We start from the raw sequence: 22,398 nt of genomic DNA, 5'->3' as shown, positions 1-22,398 counted from the left end.
TAGGAAATTCAACTGCACTTGAGAATGATCTGAAAGGAATACATATGGTTACTGAAAATTCCTCTGAAAAATTTCAACCATATTCGAAAGTAGAGAGGATGGCATAATGAAATCCTTTATACACATCTCTAAGATTCAAGATTTGTCAAGATTTTGTTATGTGTCTGATTTTGATTGTATTTTCTATATGAAGTTTCTGTAATAAAAAAGTAATACATGTGTAGTTCTAATTATGAGGCTGATATTTAAGTATTCTGAAGGAAAAACTATTCTGTGAATAAACTACTTTTAAAATAGTTATGTGTGTCTAAGACATATTACAAATTTCCTATGGAGTGCTTTTAAAAAATTAAAATGTAAATATGTAATGGTTTGCTGCCTATGACTTAGAAATACAGTGATTTTGGGTGCTTGTTTCATTTAGTTATATTCAGTACATGTTTACTTAGGTACGACTGTGAGCCTGGCAAGTCAAGAAGACATTCTTCCCTTGAAGGTTCTTTAAATCCAGTGGGGAAACAAGACACATATTCAATACAGTACATCATATTGTGTTCTGCTTGATCTGAGTGCTAAGAAGGGTTGGTCTTTTCTTGAGCAATAACTTCTTTTCTCTGGGACACTGTGAATTGTACAACTGTAAGGATCTCCTAGAAGTGTAGAGAGCCGGTATATATATATCCTTATGATGTGCCCTTTGAGTTTTGTTTTTATTTTATACTTCTTATAAATTATGCTATCCTATTACATTTCCTTTCTGTATTAAGTCCTTGGTGGTATAAGTAAGTTACTGTTTACATTAATAAAAACTGGTCAAAATAATAAACAAATGGGATAAATGCTATGAGAGAACACAGAGGACGGTTTCAGAGAAGAGGTGGTATCTGGCTAGGAGGAAAAGGGAAAATGGCATTTGAGGCAGAAGAGCAGAAACAAATGCAAGGAGACAGGGTATTTGATATTCTGTTTGAGAAAGTATGTGGTTAAAATATAGCCACATGAGGAGACTGGTGACAGGCTGAACAGATAAATTGCAGATTATGAAAGATTTCGAAAGATATGCTAACGGGGTTAGGCTTTCTCATGCGTAAGACCTAGCAGAGGGTGGGTATTAAGCAACGAAGGAAAGTAACAGATGGAAAACTGGGAAACTCAACATCTTGTAGATAAAAGAGCCTTCTTGCCACGAGTGGCTCCTCCCCACGATCTGTGAACACTGCGTCCTTGTAGGGACATACCTGTGTTACCTGCACTTGGAGGTCGATGTGTTACACCAGGAGACATACTATTCCTCTGCAGAGAAGGGTGGGCCAGTGGCAAAAGGTTGGGGTTTCCCAGTGAACTGACGGGGTTGCTGTATACCAAACTGTTGTGGCTGGACACTGGGATGGAGACTGGCATCTCAAAGTTGGGAGGTGGGACAGCCTGTAGGAGCCGGAAAGAAAAAAAAAACATGGGTAAAAGAAAAGAACAGAAACAGGAGCCCTCAGGTAGAGACAGCCTTTACTTTTCCAAGAAAAAGTTCAAATTCTACAGGGTTTCGTGTCTAGAAGACCATTAAGAAGAGCTCTCAAGATGTTCAGATCATAAATTGATTTCTTTAATGTGCTTAGAACTCTTTCTTTCCAACTATTAGAAAACGTTTCACTTTTGTTTAAAACAAAGCCCCATTTCATTCGACTCCATTGTCTTTGAATTCCATTCTATTAAGTAATAATTGTTCATTTGTGATATCTGAATCCGGTGCCAGAAATGACTTTGAGATCAAAGGTACATGATTGTGATGACTTCACATAGAAAAAGGAGGATTAAAATGCAAACCAGAGTCTTTGGTTTAATTGCTTATTGAAGCATATTTATGCAGAAGTTTAATGATATAAAATCATCTCCAGGCATGTGAACAGCATATATACTTTAATTATTATTTTTGAAAGTCTGTCTTTTGAAAGTAACTCTAAAGATAATAGACATTTTAAGATAGAGAATTCGACAGAGCAGGTATCATTCAATAATTCACATTTTTAAATGATAGTTCAGAATATATGCTACGCTTCATATTTTGCGATATCCTGACACTGACAAATGCAAGACCTACATATCTCAAATGAGAGAGCTGGTAAATATTTAGTGAACTGAAGCTCTGTCTAATTAGAATAATTCAGGTCCCAATTATTGATTTTTATTTGTATTTTACTGTATTTGTGTTTTATTGGTATTACTTTGGCAATTTAAGCCAAAGCATGCTTATTTTTCTGTTTGCACTAACTAGATCATCATAGTTGTAACTCCCTCCCTCATTTTTTTTCACTTTTAACATTATAAATGACAATACTATTTGAATATATTGCCAGAAGACTCACGGTATCAGAGCATACAGCATTCTTAATAGAAAATGGATATGTGTGTGTATGTGTGTATCTAATATACACATATTAGAGACAGGGTTTATATAGAACATTCTCTCAGGGATTCTCAAATAAGCCACTGTGCAAATTTAAATGCATATATGCATGTGGCTCAAAGTTTTCTTTTTTCCATTTCTTTTCTGTAATCCTAACATCAACTTCCTTTTACCGGTTGACTGGCTGGCCTGCATCACACCCTGTGCTCTGCAGTAGCTTGACATTTATCCCAGTGATGATTACAGGACTCTTCTGTATTTATGCTCGTCCTCCCTTATTCTTTATTTTTCCTATTTTTATTTTCTTCCATGATCTGGACACATCAATATTGACAAGAGCAAATGTTTCATAACACTTTCTATTCACATGTCTTCGATTCCTCATTGTTTTACAGGGAAATCAAAATGTTCAAGCGCTATATTAACACAGTCATTCTTCATTAGGCTTTATCTCTTGTCAGTGGGGTGACAAAGAATAATTTTGGATAAACACTATGATATAATGGAATATGTTTGATAAGACATCAGAGAATGAATATATCTCCCAATTTCCAGAGACTTTTTAAACAACAAAAAATATTAGTGTATACTGTAAAATGAATGTCTATAAAGTCAATAAAATATTGCATTCCTTTATGAAAAGGCCAAGTAAGAATTACTCTAGCACACTCAAGAAAAAGTAAAGGAACTAGGCTAGCTCTTCTCCATTGGGCCCTCTGGATCTACTCTCCCCGTCTTCACTGCTCTGGGCCCCCGACGGCATCCACAAGGCTCCCCTTGCCCTCTGGCTTCAGCTGGGCCTGTGCAGGTGCTGGCAGAAGTACGGACTGTAGGAGAGAGGTTAGGGTATTTTTCTACTGCAGCATTGTCCTTGCTGGGCCATAGGTTGGCAGAGGCTGCACTCCCCTAGTGAAGGCCAAGCTTCGTTCTGGGTCCTGTCTCCCACAGACAGAGATCTTGCTGGCCTCTGGTAAATCCTCCCTCTTGTTCTTTCAGGCCTAGAGGTGCTAACAGCTTCTAGGTTGCAATTCCTAATGTACTGCACTACTCCTTCAGGTCTCCCTGAACTCCACCCATCTGTAAACAGTCCTTTTACCAAACTCTCTTCAATTACCCCTTTGAGTTTGCCGTCTGTTTCCCCCTGGATCCATAATAGTAACTCTATAAATCTAGGATAGTGCTACTCCACAGTGGTGGACTAGCTCCTTAGGGAGCATTGTGGAAATCTGTGGGAGTGTTTTTGGGTGTCACAATGATTGGAATTTTCTGGGTGGGTAGGCAGGTATGCTGTATATCCTATTACGTGTAGGACAGTTCTATACAACAAAGAATGGTCTCTTGCCCCACCCAACTTTCAAACGCCCCACTGGACATTCATGTGTGTGAAAAACTCTGTTTATAATGATATGAGTCAGAACTAACTTTGTTCTGCAAACACCAGGTAAGTTTTATACACTGAAACATAGATTTTATTATATACTGAAATTTCCAGAAATGTAATTACTGTGTACATTAAGGGGATATTCTACTTTGTTTTGTATGGAACTTTATTAAGAACTGTTCACCATCTTGGGAAATCATGCCACCATTGGCAATTCTGCTTTTGTGACTTGGGCTGTAAACGTAGCACACTGTTTCCTCTCAATTCACTCCATTAAAAAGTTTTCCTTCACCACTTCACTAAAAATGCTCTTGTTATAGTCATTAACAACCTTTGAGTTGCTAAGTCCAACCGTAACTTCTAGGGCCTCACAGCTGATCACTCCTTCTTGATAAACTTCCTTTCTTTCCAGGACTCCCAACTTTTTCTCCTACCTCGAAAGCTGCTCCTTCTCAGCCTTTGTCGCTGGTTCTTCCACTTCTCCTTGCTCCCTGAATGTAAGTATATCACTGTCCTTTTCCCTCAGCTCAGATCTCTCCTTCCAGCCTTGTATATCCAAGTGCACCCTCAATATTTCTACTTGAAGGTCTAACAGACATCCCTCAACTAACTCCAATCTAGCTCCGCTCATACCTCTCCCATCTCCAGCTGAGGACAGCTCACTGCTTTCAACCACACAGAATAAAATCCTTGGAGCCACCACTGAATCCTCTCTTCTCCCACACCCCACATCCAATCTGCTAGGAAATCCTGTTGGCTTAACTTCCAAATATATCTAGTCTCTAGCCACCTGTCACCTTCTAATGGCTACCACCCTGATGCTAGCACCATTAGCTCTTGCCTTGATCACTGAAGTCACCTCCTAACAGATTCACCTGTTTCTATCGTTGGGCTCCTTTTTATTTTCAACCTACCAATCAGACTGATCCTTTAAAAGCATAAGTCAGGTAATGGCACTGCTCTACTCCAAACCGTGTGACAGCTCCCACCTTACTTGGAGTAAAGTCCAACTTCTTCCCATGGTCCACAAGGCCCTATAAATTCTAGCTTTTGTCATGCTCCATTATCTGATTTCCTATCACTCTCTTCCTCCCTCCCTCATTCTTGTCTCATTTCCATGGCTAATTCCATTGCCTTTTTAAGTTTCTTCTCAAAATCTGGCCTTCTCAAGGAAACCCATCCTGATCACCCTGTTTAATCCTGTATCTTGCCCTGCCCCCACCCATCTCCTGACCTCTTTCCCTTGCTCTCCTTTCCCTTCTGTTATAAAATCAATTATGATGTTGACCAAACAATGTCCCCTTTCATCAAGATGCTACAGCTTTTTTGCTATAAAGTAATGCAGAGCCTAGCCAACTTTTTATTATATGAATTGAATATTTCTCTTCAAAGGAGAATTTTTAGGAAGGCATCGTACTAACATAAAAATACAAGCTTCCAATTTACTGTGTGTTATTTACTCAGCAGGCACTGTACTATATAATTTGCATACATGAGATGATTTAACCCTTTCAACATCCCTTCGCTGTAGATATAATTCTTCCCCCCTTCAATTGGATGAGATTATGTAAGTGGCCCAAGGTCACCTAACTAGTAAGTGAGGAAGCCTGTTGCTTTTGCTACCAAATCACCATGCAACAGTGTACATTTTTGGATAAAAACAAAAACTTGCAGTCAAAAATCATACTGTGAAGTGAGCGTGGGCTGCAAGTTAGTAGCTGATTATTTGTGAACCACAAAAATAATGAACTGAATGGGTTCTCATGGAATGGGGGTGAGCATTCACAATGGAGTGTGCTCTATGCTGCCAGGGTGTGACTGAGGGCTTGGGGAAAAAATAAACCATAAAGACGCCCCTCTTCCGTATTTACTCAGATTTGGTATTTTAAAGCTATCTTTTGGTTAAAAATATTTTAATTTGTATTCATTACTACTACTTATAAATGTTTATTACTGGCTACTTAAGGATCCGCTATAAAACTACTTCTCTCCTGAATATTCTATAGAAGATTGATTATGTCTCAGTAGAGAGCAAAGCCTATTTTCCCCTCTGGATAATTCAGTGCACATCCAAAATAAAGAGGATTATTAATTATTTAATAAATTCTGAACCACTCTAATAAGCAATTCAGTCAAAGTCTCTCTACTCCTCCCTTCCTCTGACTATCTATCATCCCCAAGAATTATTCAGTTTCCAGCATTCTGGACCGTAAACAATTTGATGATGATTATTATAAAACTCTCTTGTAATTGGCTAAACAGCAGTAAGATATAATCCTGATATGAGAGCATACTTCAAAAATTCACCATTCATAAAATATGTTTCCATCCTTTGCATTCTATCTTTTGCTTTGTTTCCTTATCTGTATCAGGAACAGGCTAAATAATTTTGAAATCAAATTATAAGCTTAAAAATGACCATACTGAGAAGATATCTCAGAGAAGCAGAAAGAACATCAGCCTTTATATCAGAAATCTCAGCTGCAGTCCAGGTTGTGTAATAAACTGCCATTTAACTGGGCAAGTCACTTAATCTCCCTCGATCTTATCTGAGAAATGAAGTAGTTGCCATTATAAAGAGACCAACCAGTTCTAAGCATTTTAGGAAATGCAAAGGCTATAATAATGTATAAATGTTTAAAAGAAATTGGCATTATTCTTTTCCTTCTTGAGTTTTCAAAATTAGAGAACTTAAAACATCTACATTTTAAAAAATTTTTGCCTAAAAAATGGAAGCCAAAAAGTAGTTAAAAACTCCAAACTTACAAAGATTTCAGGGGCAGGCTCCAAATTCTAGAACACTCAAGACAGGAAGGAAGAGGGAATTTGGGGTGGTTAAATAAAATACTGTAGGCAGCACTGGCTATATAATTTGCAGGGCCCAGGGCAAAATGAAAATGTGGGGCCCCTAGTCAAAAAGTTATTAAGAATTTCAAGATGGGGACAGCAAGCATTTAACCAAGCGTGGCCCTATAAGAGCAGGACCCTGTGTAACTCCACAGGTCTCATGCCCACGATGCTGGCCTTTGGCTTTCAGAGATATAGGTGTGATAGCTAAAGAGATTTTAGTTTCTATCCCTAAATTGATCATGGTTACTAAAGTGAGTCATCGTGGTCAGAAAGGTATCTGAACTCTTATCCAAAACCACCATTTTCTCAAAATTACCACAAGAAGTCCAATAAAAAGTCACACAAAATATTTTTAATAACATACTTTTAGTTAATAGGCTTTCTTTTATATAATGTGAATGACTGAACTGAATCCAGTTTTGGGGCCACTAAGGCACCCTTAACTTTTGATCAACCATTCCCAGGCTGCTGAGCACTAGTAGAGAAAAAAAAAATCACACAACGCTGATGACTGGTGACTACTAATTGCTAATATTTCCTCAAGGCTGCTGGACAACTCTGGCCTTTACTTGCTCATTCCATTCCTTTCCTCAATTCCTCATAACATCTACAGCTTCATCCTTCTCAGTTCTCTTTCAAGCACCTGCTTCCCCACCTCGCTATCTATAGGAGCTAAAACCAATATAAAAAAGAGAGGTCATTAGGTGGTCACCCACTCAACTTTACTCTACCCACCTACCACCTTAACTACCCCCGGGTCCATCTGCGACTCCGTCGTGTTCAGATCCCGCCCTTGAAAAGCTTTGCCATTTTATCGCTGTTGGACCTACAGATTCAATCTTCTCCTTCCTTCAAGCATTCCTCCTCTGCATATAAATAATCTCAAGTGCTTTTCCTTTTAACTCCTTCCTTGATCCTAGATATAATATTATTTCTCTCTTCAGTCCGTTCTTTGAAGAAAATACATACTCTCTCTTTCCACTTCCTCCCTTCCTGTTCACTCTCAGCCAATCTTGCACCCGCCCCCTCCTTTCTTCAGCCCATTTCCTAATTCCTGGTTCCTCAAATGGAGCTGTTTTTTCTTGCTGTGAAACGAAGCATGAACCATGGCAAACCCCGCATGAGGAAATGCTGGTCAACAAGATTCCAAATCATCCATGAACTATTTCATGTAATTGAGGAATATGGGCATAAATTATATTGTACCAACAGGTGATTGCAATACTAAATTTTCTATTTTAGAAGGGAAACTCTTCAAACTGGGTCTTTGAAATAGAAAAACAGTCTTATAATGTTTTTAAAGAGGTGGAGACACTGCTACATACAAAGGGCAGAGTGTCCTTGCACTGCTGGAAATGTTTTAGCAGCTGTGGAAACTTTCAGCAAAATTTACTTCCAGCAACTGAAAGCGATGTGCGAAAACTGGGCTTTTCATCGTGGAGACTGAAGCACTTACTAAAGAAATGAAGATGTGGAGGCACAGCTAGGAGCTGTGTGGCTCCTTCTCACGGCTCTGCCTGGAAACTCTAATGTGGTTTGTCATCCCCTGCCACACACCACTGCCCCTCTTAAGAAATCATGTATCTTGATTTTGAACTCTTTGCATGACAGGATGAAATACTGTGAGGGAATCCAGGTATGCATCACACCTCTTTCCCCCAAAGCATGAGAAAAATGACCCAATGTGCAAATATGGGCATTCTCCCAGAACTTCGGGGGCTAAAGCTCACACACTTTTAGTCACTGACCTGGAGAGCGATTGGTAGTGTTACATTGCCCTTTTCCTAACTGTGTGGGGGCTTCCTCCCACCTGAGACAGCTAACAATTTAAAATCTTACATTCACAAATCTTTGTACCCAGCAGCTCTAAATCAGTGTATTACGATAGCAAGAGAAACTCAGGCTATAAGAACTAAAAATTGGCCCAAAGGAGCTGTCTGTTTCCTTCTTCTGGGCAAGATAAAGTCCCAATAGCTATTTTATCATTTAAGAATTCTGGGTATAACAAGGATGCATTGCTGCCTCTGATAGGAAATAAGTCACTTGATTAAGTGCCTGCTGTGGGTGTGCTGTATGCAGTGCTCGGTTTCATGAAACCTTTAAGAACTTACAGCATTTAGCTTTCCTTCATGATACAGCGTATTAATAATTCTAATTCAACAAAAGCTCTACTGTTGACATTATTTCATTTCACAAGAGAAGCGGACATGTACTTATGAGGATAGAAGGTTTAATATGCATACATTTTATAAATAAGTTTTAAAGTGTTCCATTGAATTTAATACAGGTTGACTGTGCACCGGCTATGTGTAAAGCGTGAATTTATTTTGTGAGCGTAGCTGTGGATCTGGCCTAGAGCTTTTGTCCCCAGATATCTACACTTGTAATTGCTGAAGAAGCATATTTTCTCTACAGAGTCTCTCTCAATCCTCAGGTTTAGGCTGTTTTGCTAAGTTCCAAAAAATGTACTTTTTGAGAAAGTAATTAATTACCTATTGAAGAGCGTGGATACGATGAGGGTTCAGATACTAACATTAGTTATTCAGAAAGCGTGTGAGCCTTGAGTTGCATCACTTTATGTCACAAAATTAACATCACTTGATTGATGACAAGATATAGTCAAAGGTATGTACTTTCCCCCTTTCTATATGGGCAAAACCAAAAATAATACATGCAGAGTTATTTCTCTTAAATATCTGGCAGGGCACATGATTGATTGTTAGAAATGTTCTGACTTGGTTAAGACAAAATTGAGCCAAATGTTAAAGCGTGGAAAATGTTGGTGTAGGCAAAGCGAGCATTCTGAGAAGCTCCACAATCAGCCGGCACACAAACATGCCGAGATCTGACCCTCAGGTCTCATGCAGTCTGTTTCCCTGCAGCCAGCGGTAGCTTTAACCCTTCAGTGCTGTGGTGGCATCTCATGTTGAGGGAGAGGAGTGGAACCCTTATTCAGAAATTAGCTTTTACTTGGTGGATGACCGTCAGTTTACATGACAGAACTGCACTTCCACTCAGGTATCTGGTCTCAGGACAAATCTATATATATTTTATAGTAAATCCTCAAACTCCTTCAGAAGGAAATTCTAAGGTTTCACTAGTGCGTTGTGGTTTGTGTGGACTGCGTGTTTAAGAGACTGTGTAACTGCTGGGTGTGTCGCATAGATCTTTCTCTTCCTCCTGTGAGTTTTCCACCTCTGAATGAACTTCTGGACGGCAATTCTTTCAGATTACGTAATGTCAGCATCCCTCAGGGTTTGCTTTCTAAATGAAGTGCCCGTGGGATGAGATGGCTCGTTTCTTGGGTTGACTTTCCAATGCGTCTTGGATAAAGCCATCACTGAAAGGGTTAAGGTATGTTACTGCAGCAGCTATCAGCAGACCAGTCATCTACCTTTGGTACTTACAGGAATTTTATGACTCTTGATCATATTATCAAATTCTTCATTAATTTTTTTGTATTTTTCTTCAGTGCGTGGGGTGAGTGCATAAGAGGAGTCAGGATCGGGGCTTTCACAGCCTTTGTTTTCTTTCTTGTTCAAGGCCTGCCAGGTTCAGAGAAATATCAAGAGTAAAAAAAATGAAGGGTGTTCCGAGTACTTACACACAATCTTTGCCTGCTGATCATTAGATCAATATCTTCGTTAATTTTCCTGTACTTGTCCTCAGACTCAGGGCTGTGACCTACTGAATCGTCTGCATCAGGATCTGGGCTGTCACAGCCATTAAGGCCCTTCTTTCTCAACGTCTGAAATACATAATGTGGAAAGTTCAAACCTAGACAAAAGCTGTATGAAACAATCATGGGCGTTCTAGAAGTTCAAGCTGTCCAGCATTTCAGGTTGTTATTACATATGCTTAGTACACTACAGTAAAGAAACCATGGAGAGAAACCGTGAATCATTTCAATAGTGCACTCATTACTAGTTAATAAAAAATAAAAGGGAAATATTCCTTTTGCAACTAAATTCAGTCAATGAACAAAGATGGTATGAGGGCTGAAGTTTCATGGTATGGAATTCATACATGCTTCATGTATCTAGTGAGAGACAATTACAGAAGAATTCAAGTAAGGTAGCAAATTGCAACATTATCTTCCCACAGAAAAATCAGAAGTCAGGACATTACACAATGCTTTCAGAATCTGTGATCGTGACAAAAGCAGAAATGTGGGAAACAGATCCCGAGTTTGAGTCGAACACTCATCGTGTCCTCCCACCCCTTGGGCTGTGCCCTTAACAGCCAAAGGCAGTAGAGAACCCAGCCCACATGTTCACAAAACGCCCGTTCAGAAGGTTTAGATGCTGTGATTATAAGGAGAATCACCTTTGTTTAGTCTGGTTGGAGTTCTCTACATGGGAAAATCTGTATTGAAATTGATAATACTGAGAGGTTATCTGCCTAAACACAGGCTGAAAGAAAAGTCCACACCGCTGCATGTACGGCTTCATTATCATGAGCCGAGTAAGGAAGCCCGAGAACTCTGAAAATGGGTAACCAAGTCAATAACTATCAAACCGGCGAAAGTTCCTCCTGGTTCCGGCTGAGCAGGATCGCCCTGAGACTGTCTCCTGACACATGAAAGTGAGAAGTCAGTGCCTTATCTCCAACCTCCTGTCTCCTGAACAGAGGTCTGCTCTAGTCTCAGCTGTCACCGAAGGAGAAATACTAATGTAACACTCCAACAGAAAGAGTATGAGTCAGGAGGCCTGGGTTTTACTTTCTTTTTTTAACTGATGGTTGTCAACCTTAATTGGACATGATCCGATTTACAGAGATAATGCTATGTTTTTAGAGATCATAAAACCGATTAATCACACAGCGTGCCATGTTAATTATTAATAGACTAGCAACATTTCTGAATTTTCCTGGTATGACCAAAATCGTTTATAAAGAGCTGTGTACCTGTGTCTCTCATTAATGTAAAGTTCAGCAGAGCTCATCTTTATTAAAGACAGAATCACATACAAATAAAACAAAAGCTGCGACAACAAGCTAAGGAATTCAAAGCTGAGATAACGCTCCATCTTTAATTCATGCAATTGGGAAAAATAAATAAAACAACATGAGTTAAAAAGGGGGTGTCAGTCTCAAAAATTTAAACTCCTTGGCTCTTATCAACGTGTAACAAATGTAACATTATTTAAAATTAGTTTCTGAGGCACTGAAGATTTTCACTTAAAATCAAACGAAGAGAGCTACCATTTCTAATACATCTATGATACACTGCGGCTCTGTAAATATTTATTAATGTTATAGTGGTATAATATAACAAATAAACATATGGTTACAGCTTATTATGTGGTAAAACGTCTGAATATTAAAATGAATATTTTGACACAAGATGATAAAATATACATTTACAATCTTGGGGAATTTATAATTGGTGGGGCCACCTGTCCTCCTCTCCGGCATAAGTCTTCCTGGAGGGTTCCTATAGTATATAAAGGACGTCACAATACTTCAGCATAATAATTTTATTTGCTAACTTAATTCCTTATGTTTTAAACTCTTTTGTTAGCATTATCTCAACCACAAGAGGCTTCTTCCGGGTGATAACTATTTGTTGTATTATGAAGTGTTTCTGCTTTGATCTCTACATATCCTTGAGCTTTTAAGAATAATTTCTGGGGGTCGTGCATCATACTCCACATATGGTTCAGAAAAATTAACTTATGTGGAGAAAAATATGTAAGTGCAAGAAAATACTATACTTTTACAAATTTATCTGCCTATATTTCTATAAGGTATGTTAAGAATACCCTTTTTTAATTTTTAAAAAAGTTTTATTTGTGTAGTGTTTACATTTTTTAGATTATTGAGGTAAAAAATTCTTACGTAAACCTTTAAAGTCTTATCTCATGTAACATGAATTTATAGTCTTTATCTAGACAGATTTTTCAATGTGCATGCGAATCTTTTATCCAATAAATCTTAATGTAAAAATTATAGTTGTTTTGATGTGCAGATTTTTGACAACAGAACGCAAGGGTTAGGAGAGGCCTATCAACTGTCATTACAATCCATCTGGCACGTACATGTGTGCTAAATATTCTTATGAAGCTTTTGGGGGTAGATATTGTGTTTGGTTTATAAAAATTCAAACACCAATTACACTTTATTGAAAGACCTCCATAAATATTAACTCATTATCTCTCACAAGTCTTCCACGAAGATATTAGGGAAACCTCATGCCAGTTCTCCAACTAGCATGGCCAAACATGATGGCCAAGCCTCTGCTTCCTTTTGGGGGCAATGTGGAGCCCCTTTCCCCTGCCCAGGCTTTCCCATGCTCCGGACGTGAGGGATGCAGGACACATCTCTCCCACTCAGAGGCAACCACAGCAGGAGATTGAACATGGAAATAAATTAGTAGAAATTAAACAAAACTAGGCTGTGGGAAAATTTTAAGTATAAAAATGTGGCTAAAATGTTGACACTTCTTAAACATCAAATTTTAGACAGAGTAGGATGCTTATTGGTCAATAAAACACTTAGTAGTTTATATATTAAAAAATCAACTAGATCAACAGCTTGCTTTGTACCTGAAGAATTATAAGGACTATTAGGCAAACAAAGCAGATGGCAGGAAGCCACAAAGGAAACATCAGTGATGGGGACAAGGGAAAAACAGTGGCTCATTTTCTACCAATCAATTCTTCTTGTATCTGACTATGTTATCTTACAGTGAATATCACCAGTACTTTAATGAAATATTTCTACCACTTAAAGGTACACGATAGTCTTACTTCAAGTTAAACTGTGTTATTTAAAAAAGGAGCATTTTGAGATACACAAACACAAAATCCAATAGCAAATTAATATTGAGTTCCAAATTCCCATAATCACATAACCAGAACACTAAAAAAATTGTTCAAAAAATATTATCCTCAGCTGAGAGCCTGTAGGACACATTGCTGCCAAGAACAAATGATTACAGTGAAATTATAAAGCTCTGAAAATGGAAGTGATAGCACAAACTTGAATACCATAGTGTGAATGTGGAACGAGAAGAGCAGTCTTATCTTTATTATAACAATCTACAGCCGTTCAATGATGACAAAGGAAATTACTGTTAGATTCAGCCAAGTCTGTCTTTATCACAGTAATAAATAGTTGGTATAAACTAAGGGGATTACTGAATGGATAAATAGGCATTATTCCTTCAGGCCTTTTTCTAGTAAAATAGAAATCTCTGCTGCTGACCTTGGAAAGCTTCTCTGATCTTTTACAAATGTAATTGGCCAGGTAGTGCAGGCACTTAAATCATTATTCTTTTACAGGGGCTAGAAGTCCTGCATGTATATATACATTGTAAGTGTCTCTCAGCTGACTGTGTTTTGAAAAGATTTATTCTGTATGTCGAGATAAGGCAAGAGATATAGCAAACCCACCAGCTTCTCTTGCTACGTATCTAAAGAACTCTTCCGTCCAAGAACTCTGTAAATCTTGAGTGAGTCTGTACACTGGAGTCAGGTTTCCATCTGAGATTGACACTTTTAGGGGAGATCAATTGACTGCAGAGGCTTCTGGGATGTTTGCACAAGGCAGCGACTGTCATGCAGTGAGCTGAGAAAAGCCGTTTCTTAGAGAAGTAATTAGATTGACAGAAGGTGACATACTCCAAACAATAAATGGGAAAAGGAGTCCAGACAGGTGATCCAAAAACCACGTGGACTCTCCTCCCAGACATGTGGACATATGGACCCTGCATTCCTACATTTGTTCTTCGGGAACACTTGAACCACATATAAACTGACGCTGATAGGTGACAGGTGCTTCAACAATTCTAATGAAATAGATGTGGGGAACAGATTCTACTTCATTACTGAAAGGAATATAAATGAAAAAGAATACCACATGGAGCTCTCATTTCTTGTCTTAGGCATTATGTTATCAACTAGAAAACCCATTCTGTATACAGTGGTAAAACTGGTTTCTCCTTCTTAATTATTTCTCGCTAGTAAAAAAAGAAATAACTAAATTATTGGTCTTTTTCAATTATGTGAAACTACATATTTTATATTACTTCTATTTAAGTAAAATTCAGCCTCTTTCAGGGGGCCAGCATCACAGATTAAAAACTTGCAACCATTCAATTTCTTTCCATGTCTGCAATCTTAGTCCTTAAAAATGTCTAATTTCAGCATCTTTCTTTTTCTGGAGCTATCCATTGTACAGCAGAAATTTCCAATCCTTTCGTGAGAAACCCCAAAATATTCATTAATTTTTCTTAAAAGCCAAGTAATCACCCTTTCTTGCATGGCACCATGACCCTCACTTCAGAGGGCTGATGTGTTGAGAACACACGCAGGAATTATTTCTGTTAGTTGCGTGAATGTCATGTTCACACAAAAGCCAAGGAAAAAAAGACAACTTAGAAAAGGAAGTTCTTTTCCTCTGACATTACATCATTTTTGTGCTTGTCTTTCACAGCTTTACAAAGATAAGCATCTGCTCTTAACAAGCTGAATAATCTTTAGAAAGCAGAAAATCCACATAGGAATAGGAGGCGCAGTTGAAATGGATACCACCTTTAAATGAAGTTTCTATGAGTATTTTTCTAAGCATCCTCCCATAGTGGTGTGCCTATACTGATGACGCTGCTGCTTCCAGTGCCTTCCGTCTCCGGGGAGTGGCTGTCCTAAGGACTGCACCCTATGACTTATTTCATTTAAAACATATTCAGCAATTATTGAAAACCTACTATGCACCAGTACTGTTTTGTGCTCTTGTTTTTTAGAGAAGCAGGTGCCACAAATTTAAACTAAAAACCTCCGAGCTGACCTATATACAACAGCGTATGTTTTTTTTGTGATTTCTAGCACAGATTACTTTAGGCTGGGGGAAGATCAGCTGCCAAGAAATTTCTCCATAGGTTTTAATAATCAAAACTAGGCATTGTCTGTACTCGCTCTCTTTATTCCATAGTTCTTCTTTGTTCTTAATATAGAAATGAAAAGACACATTAAAATACTGTGAATTTAGTACAATTAATAGGTAGACTTTAATTAGACAAGCAAATCATATCTAGTACAAAAGCATGAAAAAATTAAATTTCACCAAAAATTATTCATTCGTGGTGAAAATTTTAGTAAAAAATTGAAAATACAAACCTTAACAATGCTACATGTCTCTAGGTTATTGAAGCTCATTCTAACCAGATATTAACTCCTGCTGGGGAAAGGCTGGGAAGAGCTGGAGAGTTTCATTGGTTTTGTTTTTATTCATTTCTTCAAAAGATGATCTTAATATTGGACTTACAATTTTTTTCACTGAATAATTTTTCATCTTCAAGCAATGGAAACAAAAGATACTAATTAAAGATCTGAAGACTTTTAAAGTATGGAACATAAAGAAACATCCACCCTCTGCCTCCTATGGCCATGAATTATTTCATATAAACGTTCAGATGGTGACAGCACTGCTGGGACTCTAATTCCGGACAAGACCACCAAGGATCATCCGGCCCTTCCTCATGCCTTCCAGAAGGGGAGGAATAATAGTGCATAAGCAACTGGCTTTTCACACCTTGTGTCCTTGCTCAAGTTGGGCTTCTGGAATGAGCCCACCAGTACCTGTTGCCTGGATGTGGACAGTCCCCTTTCAAGGTTGAGCTGACACATACGTCATCTCCTCTCTGTAGATTTTTCTGACCCCAGGGCTGAATTAATTTCTCCCTTATTCATGTACTCACTTACAGCATACATTTTTCTGTTAGAGCCCTTATCGCACTTTCTTGATTATTTGTCTCCTTTGCTAGATCATGAGTTAATTAACAAAGCACTTTCTTTTCTTCTCTTTTGGAGTTTCAACACAGAGCAGGGCCTGAAACACTGCAGGTGCTTAGTAAATGCTTGCTGAACGAACAGAACACACATTTCCACTTCAGTGCTAATGTATGCAGAGGTTTCTCAGCTGTATGGAGGTTTCCGGCTGGTTGGAGGCAGAGATGGTAGTGGGATTTAGACCTCTCGATATACATTTACTAAGTGCTACTATGCATCAGGGGTTGTCTGTGGTCCTCTGGATGCAAAGATGCTTTTTCTGAATATATGATTAAGATAATTTGTTTACATGTTTTTCTTCCCACGAGTGAGCTCCTGGAGGTTAGGGACTGTTTACTAGTCGTCTTCTATCACCACGACTTAGCACAGGGCCTGGCACACGGTAGAAGCTTAATAAATGCTTGTAGCATTAGTGATAGACTGAATGGATGGATGAACACAACAGGAAAGAACGTTCACATGCTAGAGGAGAAAGAGTAGTCTCCATGTAGTATTTTTGAAATTGTAACTTCTTTTTTCACCGTTTCACACTATGTTAAAACTCAGTTATTATTTTACTCTAAGTAACTGTTATAAGATGACCATGTTTTGAAATGTACATTTTTTAAGTTAGAAAGCAATGCAGCACAGGCATAATTTGGACGATGTATGAAACTGATTATAACTCAAGAGATTTATATCATTGAAAACTTAAAAATTGGGGTATTGGTCTAAATATGGAATGTGAGAAAAACTGAGGATTCATGAGCCAGCCCTGATTGCCTAGTGGTTAAAGTTTGGCATTCTCACTGCTTCGGTGGCCCAGGTTCGCTTCCCGGTCTTGGAACCACACCACTCCTCTGTCAGTTGCCATGCGGTGGCAGCAGCTCACATGGAAGAACCAGAAGGACTTACAAACTAGGATATACACCCATGCACTGGGGCTTTGGGGAGGGAAAAAGTGGAGCATTCCTGAAATCTTTAAGGGAAAAAAACCATAAGTATATAATCTCTGTGATGAAATGAGTAGCATGAAAGGGCATGGAATCCAGCATGGAAGGGGAAAAAAGGGAGCGGTATTTTAGGCTGAATGTATAAGGTTAGGAAAGGAAAAACAGAAACTTTTTAGGAACGAGCATGGGGAAACTTTTGTGAATGTGAGTCAGATACTATAAATCTGAAATAAGCATGTTTTAAAATTCTTGGGCAAAGTTCATCTTTTTTCCCCATTCTTGGATGCTGGTCTACTGCTCCACTATTCTCCTGGGCTTTGCCATTGGTCTTATTCTGGGCCGACCTTAGCCTGGAGGATTCATGGAAAATCAGGGTGATTTTAGGGCCAATCAGATGATTCAGGCCTCCCCAGGATAGGTCAGTGGTTTCGTGTTTTTATGAAGGATTCTTCCACCACACCTCTTCTGGAACCTGGACAAGGCACGCATCATGAGGCTGGCCTAGAATGGGACCGACACAGGGAAATTTGGCACACTTAGCCATGAAACACTCCCTGACATTCTGAATCCAGGAGAGATCTGAAGTGAAATATTAAACAGTGGACATTTTAATATATAATGGTTGAAATGCATGTTAATATATGCAGTTAATCCTAATAATCTCTCTTAAGCAAGCTAAGAAAATAAAGGCTGGGATACAAAATAAAAAGCTGAAATACAAAGGATCAAATTGTAAGTAGACTTGAAAAAGGGACAATGTCAGTGATTTCTTAAATAAGGAAGGAAAAGCTAAGCCAGAACTATAAACGAAACAAAGGTTGAGAAAGAGCGGAGAGGAGTAAATTAACAAAGATCAGGAAGCAGGATTTTTGAAAGTATAAAATATGAAAGCAACTTCATCTACTAACCCTTTTAGACTCTGGCATTTTACTTGCAAATAGGTTACAGGGACAAAAAAGCAGAATCTTGGGGGCACTGATTCTTTAAAAATAACACATTGAAGGATCTTTTAGAAACCATTATTTTTACAAAAGAAGATGTATATGTTATCTTGGGTAATCCGAGTAAGGTCAAATCATTATTTTTGTTTCCACGTAGGCTCTTTTCTAGTTGTTAATGCCTTTTTATTGAAGTTGGGTCAATGCCTGATTAGTCATTTGAAGTGGGAGTAGTCTGCACTGCCTGGATTTATCCGTCAGCTCGGGACTACAGTTCAGTCACCATGCTTCCTCATTTCTATAGGATTCCCATGACCTCTTCTACCACAGCATTTAGTTTCTCATTTTTTGATTCCAACCTACCCCTCTATCCATTCCCCTCCCATCTTTTCTTTCCCTAGCAAACATCACAACCTAGTTGTTCAAGCTGGAAACCCAGAAAACACCCCTGACTCCATCATCTCTTGACTCAACTATCACTGTTTTGTTTATTTGGTCTCCCATCCTTAGTCTGTTTGTCCTCTGGCCCTCACTTTCCAGTCAATCATCCTTCCTACTTTTGGCAGGGTCTCATTACAATGCAAATCTAACTGTGTCACTGTTTTCCTTATAAACCATGGCGGTTCCCGACAGCCACACTTGTTAGTTTGCCCAGGAAGACCTCCACCTGCCCCTCTAGCCTTGTTTCTTCCCTTCTCCCCCAGCGTTCTGGGTTCTGTCAAGGTGGAACTTCTTACCATTTCCCAGGTCAGGTAGGTCCCTTGATAATACTGTTTCAATATATGTCATTCATTCCTGTCTGGAATATCCTACTTTACTCCTCCTCTCTACCACACAAACCTTAGTCATCCTAGGATATCTATTACCTGATGCCATCACTTGCTCCATGAAGCTTCTTCCTCTCTCTCCAAGGCACTTAGGGACTCCCTTCTCTGTACCCCTACAGTCTTTGGCTTTTTCTGTGCTTTTTAAAAATTATATGTGGTCTATTATATTCTATTTTATATTTTAACATGTCTGCTTCATCATTAGATAGGGAGTTCTATGAGGATTGTGTATCTCTGTCCCTAACGGAGGGTCTGACAAATATATGTGGGCTCACTATAGGCTCACAGTAATGGTTGTTCACTGGATAAATGAATAAGCAAACAAACTTGACAGTCATCTCCCATCCTCATACATTAATTTAAATTATAAAAGGAAAGCATCATGCAGACTAGAGAGTTAATGGAATTAATGTGTCTCTCTTTCGTACTTCCCCAGAACTTTGTAATTAACATTTATTTCATAATGTCGTTCTCTGCATTGTTGTTTTTATCTCATTTTATAGATTATAAGATCCTTGTAGACAGGAAGTGTCTCTTGAGAGCCTTCTATCTTTGGCAACAAGTGCAGTACCTGGCAGTAGAAACGCTGTAACAAATTGGTTAACTCTTCTGGACAGGTGTGCTGTGGGAGAACACAGCTAAGGAGAGCCTGATGACATATCCTAAGGAGGCTCAGAAAGATTCAGCAAAAGTGACTGGGGATCCAAGCTTTCCCCTTCCTCTAATGCTGAGCCTTCTCTCTCTCCCTTCAGCATCAGGAATGTTTGCTAGGTCTGTCAAAGGCCAGCAGCCTTGGTCTCCAGCCTTACTCTGATTACTTGTCTCCTTTGATGTAATATCCTCCTGGGACTTGATTCATGCAGTATTAACATTTTCATTTTCTTGGCTGATATAGTGGAAAACTTTCTGCATAACAGAGAGTGCTCAAAATGTTAAGGGTGGGATGGTCACTGGTCAGGGCTGACCCAGTTCAGCCAGTAAATGGAAGAACCCATGGGGCTCCGTCAGACCTGGTGTACGGACAGGAAACCAGCATGTGCTCCCAAGTGAACAAGAGGCCAGCAAGTTTGGCCGGAAGTCAAGATCTGGGCAAGAAGGCTCCTTCTAGGGTCAAAGGGTTGTCCTGGAAGAAGAGGTGGTTTTACTGGGTGTTAGGTTTATAGGGTATTGTCCATTGATCAGGGAACAAACCCCCACCCACACTCGTACAGGCATTAAGAAAGTCCCTCAGCCCAAATCTCCAAAACGCACAGCAGTACACTTATGATGCCCCTGCCTTTCTCTTCTGCCAATAAGTTTATATTGGTTTATACCCCTTAATCTCTCCCACCACTTTAACAACTACTCATGGGGAGGGACAGAGTCTAATCTATTTATCATACATAGTTGTTACGTCATGACCACAAACCTAATACGTGGATTGGTAATAAGTGGTGGATTTCACGGTCAACTGCCTTGGGTAGGTGTCCAGCCAAGAAAGTTCGTTAGAACTGTACTTGTTAATGTCAAGGCGCTTCAGATAAATAAAATGTGCTTCAAAATAAAAGTGCTTCAGAATCCTCAGGAAGTTGCTCAGTCTCAGCCCTCCTTTGGGGGCGGTTTGCTGTTTTTATAAGGCACAATGATGTCCTTCTTGTCACTGTCTTTATTTAAACTAGGCTGACCTGCAGTCCCATCCCAGCCACCCACTCCGCAGGGCCTCTGTGCCTGCCTCGGGCTCCACGCAGACTGAGCTCCCTGAGGGCAGGAGCCATGCCTTCTAGCTGGTAACCCCAGGACTAAGCAGAGCACCTGGCCCTTAGAATTTCATCAATGAATGTGAATTCTGAGTGCATTAATCAAAAGGCCTCTCTTTGCTTTCCTAACAATCTAATTATTTCCAGCTGGTACCAGGAAAAATAAGCAAACTACGTATCTGTAGGGCAGACATCAGAAGTGCCAGGAGCGTTTCAGAGTTAGGACCCTTCACTCAACTTTCCACAGGGACTTGTCCTCTAGTTTCCTGTCTCATTTGTTATTGGGGCCGCTGTCTCCTGGACTCACAGTGTAGTTCCTGCTACTTCAAAGTATTGATATGAAGGGTCCTTTCTCATTAGTGTAGGCAATTATGAGTTGAGTGTAATGATTAGAAATAAATAGTACACAAGCCATCTGCAAAACAGATTCTGAAACTACCTAATATACACTCCGTTATGGCAAACTGAGATCCTTCCTTCTAGATTAAATACTTACAAATAAAATGTAGTTCATGAGAAATGTTTTGGAAAGCCTAGTATTATTAATGTCAAGTGCTGATCAAGGCCTACGTACGCTGTTACCTTACTGTTTTATGTGCAGGTTTAACTTTTCTAAATTTGTTTCCCAATTAAATTAACTAATAATTAAAATAAAATTCAATTCAATTTATTTTCCTTATGTTATGAATGCCATCCATATATGAATCCATGGTCCAGAATCTTAGACCAACTTGTAGTTCACAAAATCACATTTCCCACGACTTAATGTATTACACAGGTAAGCAACACTCTCAGGTTTTGCACTCAGTCACCTTGAATTATGTATGATGCTACAAAAGCTGGAGAGAGCATTGAGAAAGGAAAAACAAAGGTACAGAGAGTCAATATTTAAGAAAAGGAATGACAAGAATGGGAGAGAGAGGATAAACAGATGATAGATAGAAAATAGATGTTGGGAGGGAGGGAGGGAGGAAGGGAGGGAGCCTGAGCAAGAGAGAGAAGTTGAGAGGGTTGTGAAAGAGAGAGGGAAAAAATAATCAAGTGAGCACATCCAGTGATCCCTCAGTATGTGAGCTGGCCTCTCCTCGTGTCCGGGCTGAGCACTTTATGATCTAACATAAAGCTTTATCACGGGCCATCAGCACTTTTGCTCAGCCTGATACCCACCCCTGGCAGCGGCTTGGCACCTGTTGTCCAACTCAGCGAGGCCCCGTGGCGGCTGCCAGCCCCACAGACTGCTCTGTCCTCTGGCCCCAGATGGCCTTCTCTGGCAAGTCTCTGTGGCCTTGGGCTCCTGGCCCCCACGGCGTTAGCTGCCTGCTTCTGTAGTCATGACGGCTTTAATAATTTCAGGCAATATCACTGGAAATGTACTGCAACCTGATTTTTAAGCTTGGTATTTCAATTTCTATAACTTATGAATTCTCAGTGATTTTGTTAGTTCAGTGGTGAACTTAGATTTTTCATTTGCACAATAATTTCTTCCATATTATCCATTAGGTAATTATAAAAACAACATTTCCTGTTCTCTGGCATGAAAAGGAA

At 39.2% G+C, this 22,398-nt stretch overlaps 1 protein-coding gene across 50 annotated transcripts in view; it reads right to left on the bottom strand.

Moving 5' to 3' along the window:
• The window catches only part of MEF2C (myocyte enhancer factor 2C), a 164,543-nt gene that overhangs the window by 31,717 nt on the left and 110,428 nt on the right, over positions 1-22,398 (bottom strand). For 31 of the 50 annotated variants that reach the window (XM_070569730.1, XM_070569746.1, XM_070569698.1 and 28 more), the window contains 2 exons: positions 10,237-10,380; positions 1,239-1,425 (listed from right to left, as the gene is read on the bottom strand). In XM_070569730.1, the coding sequence (XP_070425831.1) occupies positions 1,239-1,425; positions 10,237-10,380 (331 nt within the window). Of the gene's footprint in view, positions 1-1,238; positions 1,426-10,039; positions 10,178-10,236; positions 10,381-22,398 lie in introns of all 50 variants that reach the window. The other 19 variants (XM_070569732.1, XM_070569748.1, XM_070569731.1 and 16 more) reach the window with 2 other exon arrangements.

The sequence above is a fragment of the Equus przewalskii genome, chromosome 13 (assembly GCF_037783145.1).
Source record: "Equus przewalskii isolate Varuska chromosome 13, EquPr2, whole genome shotgun sequence".
In the NCBI taxonomy this organism is placed as follows: domain Eukaryota; kingdom Metazoa; phylum Chordata; class Mammalia; order Perissodactyla; family Equidae; genus Equus; species Equus przewalskii.
Note: the sequence above shows the minus strand (reverse complement) of the source record. Positions and strands in the feature narration are given on the sequence as shown.